The sequence below is a fragment of the Rhinopithecus bieti genome, unplaced genomic scaffold (genome assembly GCF_001698545.2).
Source record: "Rhinopithecus bieti isolate Rb0 unplaced genomic scaffold, ASM169854v2 scaffold_574, whole genome shotgun sequence".
NCBI lineage: Eukaryota > Metazoa > Chordata > Mammalia > Primates > Cercopithecidae > Rhinopithecus > Rhinopithecus bieti.
This window is the reverse complement of record NW_016803605.1, coordinates 6,283,501-6,295,820: the sequence shown is the minus strand read 5'-3', so window position 1 is coordinate 6,295,820 and position 12,320 is coordinate 6,283,501. Positions and strand designations below refer to the sequence as shown.

The following is a 12,320-nucleotide window of genomic DNA, read 5'->3' as shown; positions in this document are numbered from 1 at the left end:
TTTTTTTTTTTTCTTTCCTGTAGGAGGGTCTCACTTTGTTGCCCAGGCTCGAGTGCAGTGGCATGAACACGGCTCACTGCAGCCTTGACTTCCTGGGCTCAAGCAATCCTCCCACCTCAAGCTGGGACTACAGGCATGTGCCACCATGCCCAGCTAATGTGTCTATTTTTTGTAGAAACGGGGTCCCGACATGTTGCCCAGGCTGCTCTCGAACTCCTTGGTTCATGCGATCCTCCCGTCTCGGCCTCCCAAAGTGCTGGGATTAGAAGCCAGAGCCACCACGCTCAGCCCTTGGCTGAACTCTTCACAAACAACCCTTGGTGCATTGTGGTTGGTTTCCGTCAGTTGCTCAGGGCGGTCCTGCCTCTGAAGGAGGGCTCCACGCACCTTTGTTTTGCTGTCTCCTCTGTGGCCACATTCCTTTCTGGCCTTCTGGTCCCCTTGCCCTGCCTGGTGACAGCCGGGCCCCACCTCATGCTGTCTGTGGGCTTCGATGCTCATGGTCTCTCGGATGTCCCCTCACAGTCCTGTTCTGGGTCCCCGGCCACAGCCCCTGGCTGACAGCACCCACGTCTTCCTCTCTCCCTTCCCAAGGACTGTCCTCTTCAGCACCACCCACAAGCCCTGGGCTGAGGTCATCCCGTGCAGCTACGAGATGCAGCACTCTCTCAGGGACCTGGTGCCACTGAAGGCCTTCCTGCTGGCAGGGACCACTGTGACCATCGTGGAGGAGAAGGTGGGCAGGCAGAGTCAGCGCCTGGCCGTCCACAGGCTGCACTTCTGCCCCTGTTCCTCTTCCCATCGGGCCGTCCCCCATGGGAGCCCCGCTCCCTGGTTAGATGAGGTCTCAGCGCCGCTCCAGAAAGGGTGAGGGAGAGGCGACCCCAGGCAGCCTCTGCTCACTCGAGGATTCTCTTCTCCCCCTAGATTCTCTCCTGGCCTGTGGTGCTACCTGCTGTTGACAGTCCCCTGTCTGCCAAGAGAGGAAAGGGGGAGAAAGACAAGAAAGGGAAGGAGAAAGACAGGAAGGGGCAAGGAGAGAAAGAGCCGGCCAAGGTACTGGGCCTTGGTGCTGGGGAGGGCAGCCTGGCCACATCCTTGCCTCGACATGTCCCACCCTCCTGTCCTCCCCTAGCAGGAGTGGAAGGTGCCGAAGAAGAAGAAAGAGCCGCCCAAGGAGCTCCGGCAGGACCCCCCCATCCTCCAGGTGCTGGGCGGGGGCCTGGTGATCCTGGAGCCCCTGCTTGCCGGGGAGCCCCTGGTGGCCACTGTGTGCAACTTCGGCACGGTCCGCACCTTGACATCGGACAGGCTGACACTGGCCAGGGTACAGCCGGGCCCCAGCCACATCCTCCACCTCTGCCTTCGCCCTCCCCACCGCAACCCTGCGGGCAAGCAAGGGCTGAGGGCCTAGGTCACCGGATGGGGAGGAGGTGGCGGGGAGGGCCTTTCCCTGGGTCATGCAGCCAGCCAGGCTGCTGGTGCTGCCGCCTGCACAGAGGACGCCTCCATAGACTTTGGCCCAGTCAGCAGCCTTCCCCTCGGGGGTGGGCTGGGGCCGGCACCCTCACCAGGAGACCCCCGCCTTCCTGGACCTGTCAGATGTCTTGGAGGTGGTGGGCCCCCAGAGACACTCCTTCTCCAGCACCGCCCCTCTCCAGCATCTCGTTTTGTGGTTCTTTCTCTCAGGATTCAAAGAAGATTAAGAAAGTTGCCAAAAAAGGTGAGTGCCGATGGTGGTGACTGAGGGCAGGGAGTGTCAGCAGGACTTGCCAAGAGCCAGCCCTGGTGGAGGCCAAAGGAGCAGAAGAGTGGGAAATGGTAGCTTCTGGCCTGGCCTAGGGAGAGGCCACATCCCGCTTAGGATCCAGTGTTGTTATTTCTTCTCTGCAGCCCTCAGACCACAGGACCTGTGTGGGTTGTGGCGCGGGTGGGGAAAGCACCTGTGGTAGAGCCATGGGGGGCAAGGGCTTGGAGCTGGGGCTGCCTGGGGTTCATCTGCTTCCGAGGTATCTGCCTCCAGCTTCAGGCCATCAGCCCTCATTTGCTGTAAAAGGGACCTGGACTTGTCCTGTGGGGAGCTGCAGAAGCATCTGAAACGGGTGCGTCTCAGGTTTGAGGTTCAGAAAGAACATCCAGCCGGGAGGGAGAGAAAGGAGACAGGGAGAGCCGTGGGAGGTGGCTGCAAAGGCACGAGGCCCGATCATAGCAGAGCAACCCATCATGCTGAAGCTGAAAAGTGGAAACAGGCCCAGTGTGGTGGCTCACGCCTGTAATCCCAGTGCTTTGGCGTGCTTATCACCTGAGGTGAGGAGTTCGAGACCAGCCTGGTCAACACAGCGAAACCCCGTCTCTACTAAAAATACAAAAATTAGCCAGGTGCGGTGGTGGGTGCCTGTAATCCCAGCTACTCAGGAGACTGGGGCAGGAGAGTCGCTTGAACCTGGAAGGCAGGTTCAAGCTCAGGTAGTGGGCTGAGATTGTGCCATTTCACACCAGCCTGAAGAAGTAAACGTTGGAGGGCACACGCTACTGGACTTCAAAACCCATGCCTATATGAACACATGATTTGTGATACTTATCTGTGGGTTAAGATGGCCTTAAAAGGTTGTTTTGGCTGGGCGTGGTGGCTCACACCTGTAATCCCAGCACTTTGGGAGGCCGAGGCAGGAGGATCACGAGGTCAGGAGATTGAGACCATCCTAGCTAACACGATGAAACCCCCGTCTCTACTAAAAATACAACAAATTAGCCGGGTGTGGTGGCGGGCGCCTGTAGTCCCAGCTACTCAGGAGGCTGAGGCAGGAGAATGGCGTAAAACCCGGGAGGCGGAGCTTGCAGTGAGCCAAGATTGCGCCACTGCACTCCAGCCTGGGTGACAGCAAGACTCCGTCTCAAAAAAAAAAAAAGGTTGGTTTTTAAAAAAATCTCTTTAATGTTTGGCTTAATTGAAGACAGCTGGATTCTTATAGCTACATCTGCAGTCAACCGCTTGCAATATGTTGCTGTAATTGAAGTGCATAAAGAAAATCCAACCTCAGACCTATAATTGGAAAAGAGGGGAGCATTTTAATGGATCTTCAAATAATATAATTTCTTTAATATTACACCAAATTTGACAAGTGGTAGTTTCTTAAAGGTTGTTACAATGTGAAAACAATGTATATTGAATTTTTCATAATCAGATTAAAATTAGTCTAGTTTGCATTTTGAATGGATATTTTACCATGCACAGTTTGTAACATGCATGAGTTACTTGTAAACTACAGGTTAACCGACTTATGCAGACATTCCAACTGTTGACACCCGTCACTATACAGTTTCCAAAAATCACGTTCTTTACTATCACCACCCACGTCATTAGGTCTTTGAGTATTGGAAAATTGGTAACTTCATGGTGGCAGTAACAATGTTATTTCATTTTTAGGGCAAATATTATAATTTATTGAAATGCTTTCAGTTGTTTCCCCTGAAGTGCTAGAATTACTTCATTTTTAAGAAAATATCTGCAGCTGGGCGCGGTGGCTCACACCTGTAATTCTAGCACTTTGGGAGGCCTAGGTGGGCGGATCACTTGAGGTCAGGGGTTGGAGAGCAGCTTGGCCAACATGGTGAAACTCTGTCTCTACTAAAAATACAAAAATTAGCCAGTCGTGGTGACAGGCGCCTGTAATCCCAGCTACTTGGAGGTTGAGGCAGGAGAATCGCTTGAACCTGGGAGGCGGAGGCTGCAGTGAACTGAGATCGCGCCACTGCGCTCTAGTCTGGGCGACGGAGCAAGACACTGTCTCAAAGCAAAAAGCAGCCAGTCTTGCAACTCAAACAGCTGCGACTTATTAAATGATCTAATTAAATGCAATTTAATTTTCTTATTACGGTTAAGACCCGAGGACGGAAACTGAGCTCCCGCTGGGATAGGGCCCAGGGCTTGCATTTGGGATGGGTCAGAGCGACCGAGAACGCCAGCCCATCCGTCTCAGACGGATCTCAGACGCGTCTCATGCTCGCGTTTTAATTTTCTCAGAAAAGCCAAAAGCCGTGAATCCGATCTACGAAAGCGATTACCACCCCGAGCCCCTGACGGTAGAGGTGCAGATCCAGCTGAACCAGTGCCGCTCGGCGGCGGAGGCTCTGCGCATGTTCGCCGTGTAGGGCGTGGGCAATAAAGGCTGTTCCCAGCACTCCCGCCTCGGCGTCTGTTCCGCCGCGCGCGTCGGGGTGGGCGGGTGTGGCGCCGGCGTCCTGGGGAGGAGGAGCAGCCTCTGCCCGACCCGCTCGTGCGGACCCCAGGACCGGGCGCGGGACCCGTGCGTCCAGCCCTGGGCGCTGCGGTGACTCGCGGCTGGGACCCCGGAGGGTCCGCCCCCGCCAGAACCTCCGCCCCAAATCCCCGCCTCCTCCAGAAGCCCCGCCCACCCCCGAGCCCCGAGCGCTCCGTGCACCTGGGGACCATCCGCCCTGGCTCCGCTGCGCGAGCTCCTCGCCCGTACCCCGGCGCCACGCTCAGGTAGGTTGGGGGCCGGGCCCCCGCTGCTGTGAGGGAGGCTGGGTCACCGTGCGGGGAGGGGCGTCGCCAGGGCGGCCGTGTCTTTGCACCCCGCGGCCCGCTCCCCGGCCCCCCAGGGTCCCGGCGAGGACGCCGGCCCCGCCCGGGTGCGGCGCGAGTCTGGCCTCGGCGGGCACGGCTCGGGACCCACGGGCCGCTCGGCTTTGGTTCTGCGGGCTGGGGACAGAGGCCGGAGCCGGGCGTCGTAGACCCCGCCAGCCTGGGCCGCCCGCGCCCGACGCGCAGCGCTGCCGCCAACCCCGGCCCGGGGGACCCGCGGGGTGGGTCTCTGCTGCCGCCAGCCCTTCAGAGACTGTCGCGTTGAAAGAATGAACCAGAGTTCGCCCCCTGCCCGCGCCGGGGCGGTTTGGGTCACCTAGTCCTGTGGGGACCAGAGGCGGCTGTCGCCCGAGGCCGAGCGCAGCCTCAGGACCCGCGCCCCACCAGAAGGGGTCGTGCGCCCTGCGGCGGGTGGAGAGCCGGGCTCTGGGGTCTCCGCGGCTCCGAGGGCGGCGGGGCGAGGCTGTGCGGCCAGCGCCTGGGGACGCCCGCGGGCCACCGGGGCCGCGGCGCAGCCTGGACTGAAACCTCCCGGGACAGAACCAAGCCACCTGCTGTGCGCCCTTCTCGGTGAATGGCACCGCCGCCCACCCGAGCCCCCCGCCCACAGCCCGCGGTGCTCTCATAACTGAGACTCATGTCCCTTTGACCCTGCCGCCGCCCGGCATCCCGAGCACGGAGACAGTCTCCAGCTGCCCTTCATGCTTCCTCCCCAGCCTTCAGCAGCCCACCAGGGAAGGGGCGGTAGGACTGGCCTTTTACCAAAGGTCGGATTCTTTCGCCACCTCGGCCAGACCCCCTCGTCCCCCGTCCCCTCATAGATCTCCAGGGCGCTCAGAAAACTCCGGCCGGTGGCTCACGCCTGTAGTCCCAACGCTTTGGGAGGCCGAGGCAAAGCGGAAGGATCGCTTGAGGCCAGGAGTTCCAGACCAGCCCAGACAACAAAGGGATACCACATCTCTACAAAAGATAAATTAGCCAGGCCCTGCACGCCTGTAGTCCCAGCTACTGGGGAGGCCGAGGCCGGAGGATCGCTTGAACCCTGGAGTTCCAGGCTGCAGTGAGCTATAGTTGTGCCACTACACTAGAGTCTGGGTGACAGAGACACTGTCTCAAAAAACCAACAAAACCTTAACTCTTTCACTAGCCGGGCCGGCCGCCTCCTACTGTAAACCCGCTGGGCCCCCCTCTCCCTTCTCTCTCCCCTCACTCCTGCCCTGGAGCTACCTGACTCTGCCCTCGGCCTGCAGAGACCCCAGGTCTTCAGGAAAGGTCCCACTCCTCACCCAGTTCTTGCTCACACGTCCCTCCATCAAGGAGGGCTTTGTTAGCTACCCCTGGCTATAGGATCCGTCCTCCCCGTCAGCCAATTCGCTGCATGAGATTGTAGTTCTCAGCATACCCGGTTCCTATGTATTTTGTGCTCCCCTCTGAGAGGGCAGCGACCCTGTCTTGCTTGCCACTGCATCCCTAGCACCTAGCAGTTGCTTTTCTGGTGGTCGTGGTGGCTGTGGCAGTGGCCGGTGCGGCAGACTGGTCAGAAGTGAAGGGACAGGACGACTTGGCAGTGTAGGTGAAGGGGAGGGGACTGGGGCAGAGGGAGGCACCAAAGGGACCAAAATGATGAGAAATTGAAGCCTGGCTTTGCTACTGTGGAGCTGGGGCCACTTCGTTGGATCCTGTCTCCTCATCCTTCTGTTCAGGTCCCTGGGAGAAATCAGCCCTTAGAGCATGGTGGGAAGGCAGGGCGGGGGCCTCGGAAGCCACCCCTGATACAAGTCCCCAGCTTTCCTGCCCCGCCTCTTGCTGTGTGCGCTTTGGTGGCCACGGCCACCCGGTGGCGCTGGTTCCTCTCCAAGGGAGGCAGTGCACTCCTGGTCATCTTGGAGATGCCCAACACAGGACCCCACAGGCACCAGGCTTTTTTTGGGAAATGGTGTCAGTTCCATACTTAGTGAATTTGATCCAAGCTAAACTGAGTCTGTGCCTAAAAGCTCGAGTTTCCTGCGAGAATGGCTGGGAACATTTATGGTGTCAGCTGTAAAGTGGCAGCAAGTCATTTTGGGAAAGACAGACCTAGGAGTCCTCAGATGATGGCAGAGGAGGGCAAGGGCTGGCAAAGGAGCTGTGCTTAGCCCATCCTCAGGGGAGGGAGGACTCTGGAAAGAGCCTGAGGACACACTGAGAATAAAAAAAAAGAAGTCCAGAGGCCAGCAGGGATTTAGCTGCTGGGGTGCAGGTTAACTCCTGCCCAGCTCTTGGGGACAGCAACAGGGACCCGGGACTGGACCCTGCTCAGGTGGCTCTCTCCTTGCAGGGACCGGCAATGCTCCGCAGGCTGGGCTGGCTGGTCTCGTACAGCCTGGCTGTGCTGTTGCTCGGCTGCCTGCTCTTCCTGAGGAAGGAGGCCAAGCCCGCAGGAGACCCCACGGCCCACCAGCCGTTCTGGGCTCCCCCAGCACCCCGTCACAGCCGGTGTCCACCCAATCACACAGTGGCTAGCGCTTCTCTGTCCCTGCCTAGCCGTCACCGCCTCTTCTTGACATATCGCCACTGCCGAAATTTCTCTATCTTGCTGGAGCCTTCAGGCTGTTCCAAGGATACCTTCTTGCTCCTGGCCATCAAGTCACAGCCTGGTCACGTGGAGCGCCGTGCAGCTATCCGCAGCACGTGGGGCAGGGCTGGGGGCTGGGCTAAGGGCCGGCAGCTGAAGCTGGTGTTCCTCCTGGGGGTGGCAGGACCCGTTCCCCCAGCCCAGCTGCTGGCCTATGAGAGTAGGGAGTTTGATGACATCCTCCAGTGGGACTTCACTGAGGACTTCTTCAACCTGACGCTCAAGGAGCTGCACCTGCAGCGCTGGGTGGTGTCTGCCTGCCCCCAGGCCCACTTCATGCTAAAGGGAGATGATGATGTCTTTGTCCACGTTCCCAATGTGTTAGAGTTCCTGGATGGCTGGGACCCGGCCCAGGACCTCCTGGTGGGAGATGTCATCCGCCAAGCCCTGCCCAACAGGAACATGAAGGTCAAATATTTCATCCCCCTCTCAATGTACAGAGCCACCCACTACCCACCCTATGCTGGTGGGGGAGGATATGTCATGTCCAGAGCCACCGTGCGGCGCCTCCAGGCTACCATGGAAGAGGCTGAACTCTTCCCCATTGATGACGTCTTTGTGGGTATGTGCCTGAGGAGGCTGGGGCTGAGCCCCATGCACCATGCTGGCTTCAAGACATTTGGAATCCAGCGGCCCCTGGACCCCTTAGACCCCTGCCTGTATAGGGGGCTCCTGCTGGTGCACCGCCTCAGCCCCCTGGAGATGTGGACCATGTGGGCACTGGTGACAGATGAGGGGCTCAAGTGTGCAGCTGTCCCCATACCCCAGCGCTGAAGGGTGGGTTGGGCAACAGCCTGAGAGCGGACTCTGTTGATTCTCTATCACGGTGAGAAAATGATCCCTGCTGGTCTACAGAAAATGCAACTTGGTTTTTGTAACTCTCCTCACCTTGTTAGCTCTGATTAAAAACATGCAACCTGGCTAGCTTGTCTAGCATATGTTGAATGGGAGCCAAAGGGTAGCAAATGCTGCCAGGAACCTGTGGGGGATTCCTGGAGCCACCTGGGGCGCTGCCAGTCTGGGGCCTGAAGGAAGGAGGCTGTATAGGACGCCAGGAGAGAGACGCATTTTCTCTTTTAGATGCAAACAAAATCTTACTCTTCTCCTTTGGATACAATAGAGAAAAACAAAGGAAAGAAAGGAACAAGAGGCCTGTGTTGAGAGTCCTGTTGAGAGCACCAGGTAAACATTCCGCATCCCTTCCCTTAGTAGTCGTCCGTCTTTTCACTCCTTGGCCTGAGCTGTCCTCACAGGGCAGTGAGGGCAGATCAGAGAACACATTAGAAAGACTTAAAAGCAAATCGTACAAACTGGACAGGTTCCCCGCTCCCCGCCAAAACTCGCATCCCAACAGAGGGAACAAGTACTAAATCATTTTTGACAATGTAAATAATACTGAAAACAGGTTAAACAGCTGCTGAACTTAAGGGCATGACAAAAAGGATTCCTCTCTCTGACCCAGGTCAGCAAAATGCTTTGGGAGTGAGGTGAAAAAATGGGTGGGTAAGAGCAGCTGTACAGAGTGGGGTGAAATGTTAAACAAGGTACAGTGCCCAAGGGCTGAGAACCAGGTCCAGTGCAAGCCCGAGACCACAGGAGGCACTCAGAGCTCACAAAGGCGTCTCGCCTGATTGGCCAGAGCAGGACCTGCCACTTCTTCTCGGTGCAGACACTCATGCCAACCCTGGGCAGGATGGCATCTGCCCCTGCTTTCTCCACTGAGTGGGGAGACACGGCAGTGGACTCTGGCCCTCAATCCTCACGCAGGTAGGCCTCCTGCTCCAACTCAGCCGGCTCCTCCCCTTCCTCCTGTGTTTTCTGACGGAGCTCTTCTATCTGTGCTTCTGCCAGCTTGGTTTCTGCTTTCCGGGAGAGCTGGTGCACCTCGTCCACCTGCAGTTTCACCAGCTGAATGTGATTCCTGGCGGTTATAGAGGCCTGATCTGCGCCTGCCAAAACATGGGACAATCGGGTTGAGCAGTCGTGCAGGGCAGAAGGCTCACGTGGACGTCGGCCTGGGGGTGCTGTGGCTGTCATTTGAACCCCTCCTGGGGTCATTTTCCTTGACCTCTGCAAAGGAACTTCCACCTCTGTGTTCAGGTCTGGATTTAACCGATACTGTCAAAAACAGTATTTTTCTTCAGCTATCAGCGGCCAACACAATTATTAACTCTCACAATCATCTTTATAGCTACACAGCTTTTAGTACAGACCTTTGATGAATTTTTTTAACTACACATCATCCATTTCTTTTTGACACAGAGATCACGAATACCATCGCCAAAGATCCCTTTCGTCACCCTAATCTTTAAAGGTAAAGGAATGCATAGAAAAATAGTTACTATAAATTTATATTTATAAATTTTTTTAAATTTTTAAAAAGAAACAGCATAAAAGGTATTGAACATGTTTTATAATTTTTTCACTTAAACGTGTTTTGGAGGCCAGGTGCCGTGGCTCACGCCTCTAATCACAGCACTCTGGGAAGCCAAGGCGGATCACCTGAGGGTCAGGAGTTCAAGACCAGCCTGGCCAACATGGCGAAACCCCGCCTCTACCAAACATACAAAAAAAAAAATTAGCCAGGCATGGTGGTGCATGCCCGTAATCCCAGCTACTTGGGAGGCTGAAGCGGGAGAATCACTTGGACCCAGGAGGCGAAGGCTGAAGCGAGCCAAGATCGTGCCACTGCACTCCAGCCTGGATGACAGAGATTCCATCTCAAAAAAAAAAGGCAGGTGCAGGGGCTCATGCCTGTAATCCTAGCACTCTGGGATGCCGAGGAGGGTGGATTGCCTAAGCTCAGGAGTTCGCGACCAGCCTGGGTAACACGGTGAAACCCCGTTTCTACTAAAATACAAAAAAATTAGCTGGGTGTGGCGGAGTGCACCTGTAGTCCCAGCTACTTGGAAGGCTGAAGCAGGAGAACTGCTTGAACCCAGGAGGCAGAGGCTGCAGTGAGCTGAGATGGCCACTTCACTCCAGCCTAGGCGACAGAGTGAAGCTCGTCTCCAAAAAAAAAAAAAGTGTGTGAGCTCTCATTTTACCTGCTGCTAGTTAGTGTATTTCATCATCTGGGTATACACATTTTATCAATTCATCTATAGAACATTTTGATCTTTTCTTACTGCATTACCAAGAACCTTCAGTACAATGCTGACAGGTAGTGGAGAATGGCAGGCACCCTCCTCTTCTGACTTTGATGAAAACACTTCTGATAGTTCACACAATTAAGTAGGATTAGTTAACCTTTATTACATTAAGAAAAGTATCTTTTCATAATTGTACTTAGATTCGAATCATAAATGGCTACATTTTATTGAAGATGTTTTGGGCATATATTGAGATAATTAAGTGGTTTTTCTCGTTTAATCTATGGATGTATCATCTCAAGTAGTGAATTATGTATTTTTTTTTTGAGGAGGCATCTCTATAATAGTTTTTTACAGTGGTGAACTATCACTCTATTTTGAGGGTAAATGGCTACGTTTGATTTACGGCTACATTTTGAAGTGATACTGAACTATACCTTCTCGTTTTGGTGCTGCCCTAGCCCCAGTTTGGGATCGGGGCTATGCTGGCTTCATACAGTTGTAATATGAGGCTTGTCATTACTTTCTATGTTCAGGTACACTTACAGTAACATAGGTATTCTAGTTTTGGGAGATTTGATACAACTCTCCCATGAAACACCCTAGGCCCTGGTGTCCATTTCGGGGACATCAAAATCTTTGAATACCATTTCTACTTGTTTTTTTTTTGAGACGGAGTCTCACTCTTATCACCCAAGCTGGAGTGCAGTGGCACGATCTCGGCTCAGTGCAAGCTCCACCTCCTGGGTTCACGCCATTCTCCTGCCTCAGCCTCCCAAGTAGCTGGAACTACAGGTGCCCACCACCATGCTTAATTTTTTTTTTTTTTTTTTTTGTATTTTTAGTAGAGATGGGGTTTTACCATGTTAGCCAGGATGGTCTGTCTCACCTCATGATCCACCTGCCTCGGCCTCCCAAAGTGCTGGGATTACAGACGTGAGCCACTGTGCCTGGCCACTGTTTCTACTGTTATAGTTATTTATTTTTGGAGATGGAGTTTCGCTCTGTTGCCTAGTGTGGAGTGCAGTGGCACAATCTCGGCTCACTGCAACGTTGGCCTCCTGGGTTCAAGAGATTCTCCTGCCTCAACCTCCCAAGTAGCTAGGATTACAGGTGCATGCCATCATGCCTGGTTAGTTTTTATATTTTTAGTAGAGACAGGGTTTCACCATGTTGGCCTGGTTGGTTTCAAACTCCTGGCCTCAAGTGCTGGGATTACAGTTTTTTTTTTTTTTTGAGATAGGGCCTAACTCTTGCCCAGGCTGGGGTGCAGTGGCACAATCATGGACCCCTGTAGCCCTGAACTCCTGGCTCTTAAGTGATCCTTCGACCTCAGCTTCCCAAGTAACTGGAACCACAGGTGTGTACCACCATACTCGGCTAGTTTTTTTCGACTTTCTGGTAGAGATGGGGTCTTGCTATGTTGCCTAGGCTGGTCTTGAATTACTGGGCCCAAGTGACCCTCCTGCCTCAGCCTCCCAAGTACTGGGATTACAGTTGTGAGCCACTGTGCCCAACCTAGTCTTATATAGATTCTTTGAGACTGACATAAAGATCGTAATATTCTCATATTAAAAAAAAAAATTTCTGATGTTACTTTACCACTCTCTAAAAGTCATACTTACCAAATCTTTGCCTAATTTTTCAGGCTTTTCAAGAGAGCAGATTTTGCCTGATTGTTCCTATTTACTTCTAATATGTTCCATTTTTCTCATTTTGCCTTTCTGATAACTGAGTTAAAGTTTAACTTGCTTATTTTCAGTACTGTTACAGTAAATATTACCTGTCATTCAGTCTTTGTATTTATGACATAGGTGTAAATCTCCCTTTAAGAGCTACTTTTGTCTACAACCTCCCAGTTCTCCTATATACTGTGCTTGTCATCACCATTCTAAATATTTTAAAATTTCCATTTAAATTTTTTTACCCCGTAGTTTTTAAGAAGCATGTTTTTAAACTTTGTAGACATAAGGAATTTTTTTTTTTTTTTTTCAGACAGAGTCTCACT

The 12,320-nt window shown here is 54.0% G+C and overlaps 3 protein-coding genes across 5 annotated transcripts in view; 2 read left to right on the top strand and 1 right to left on the bottom strand.

Annotated features, from left to right (window-relative positions):
* Nucleotides 1-478: 478 nt before the first annotated feature.
* LOC108541072 (leucine-rich repeat-containing protein 43-like) lies at nt 479-4,181 on the top strand. Its single transcript, XM_017890509.1, has 5 exons — nt 479-736; nt 928-1,056; nt 1,139-1,327; nt 1,690-1,723; nt 4,025-4,181. The coding sequence occupies exons 1-5, from the start codon at nt 494-496 to the stop codon at nt 4,150-4,152; spliced, it is 723 nt and encodes a 240-aa protein (XP_017745998.1). The 5' UTR covers nt 479-493; the 3' UTR covers nt 4,153-4,181.
* A 12-nt stretch (nt 4,182-4,193) lies between these two features.
* B3GNT4 (UDP-GlcNAc:betaGal beta-1,3-N-acetylglucosaminyltransferase 4) lies at nt 4,194-8,138 on the top strand. The gene is made up of 2 exons (XM_017890466.1): nt 4,194-4,507; nt 6,924-8,138. Exon 2 carries the CDS (start codon nt 6,933-6,935, stop codon nt 7,992-7,994), a length of 1,062 nt encoding a protein of 353 aa, XP_017745955.1. The 5' UTR covers nt 4,194-4,507; nt 6,924-6,932; the 3' UTR covers nt 7,995-8,138.
* A 133-nt stretch (nt 8,139-8,271) lies between these two features.
* DIABLO (diablo IAP-binding mitochondrial protein) overlaps nt 8,272-12,320 on the bottom strand; it is a 21,432-nt gene continuing 17,383 nt past the window's right edge. For 2 of the 3 annotated variants that reach the window (XM_017890490.1, XM_017890500.1), the window contains one exon: nt 8,272-9,169. In XM_017890490.1, the coding sequence (XP_017745979.1) occupies nt 8,973-9,169 (197 nt within the window). In that variant the 3' untranslated portion in view covers nt 8,272-8,972. The remainder of the gene's footprint in view (nt 9,170-12,320) is intronic. The other variant, XM_017890482.1, reaches the window with a different exon arrangement.

What these genes read in the sequence shown, in the direction of transcription:
- LOC108541072 (XM_017890509.1), top strand. Translation starts at nt 494, where the DNA reads ATGCTCATGGTCTCTCGGATGTCCCCTCACAGTCCTGTTCTGGGTCCC. An exon ending in TGACCATCGTGGAGGAGAAG is followed by an intron (nt 737 to 927) that starts GTGGGCAGGCAG and finishes TTCTCCCCCTAG; the next exon opens with ATTCTCTCCTGGCCTGTGGT. An exon ending in GAGAGAAAGAGCCGGCCAAG is followed by an intron (nt 1,057 to 1,138) that starts GTACTGGGCCTT and finishes CTCCCCTAGCAG; the next exon opens with GAGTGGAAGGTGCCGAAGAA.
- B3GNT4 (XM_017890466.1), top strand. Translation starts at nt 6,933, where the DNA reads ATGCTCCGCAGGCTGGGCTGGCTGGTCTCGTACAGCCTGGCTGTGCTG.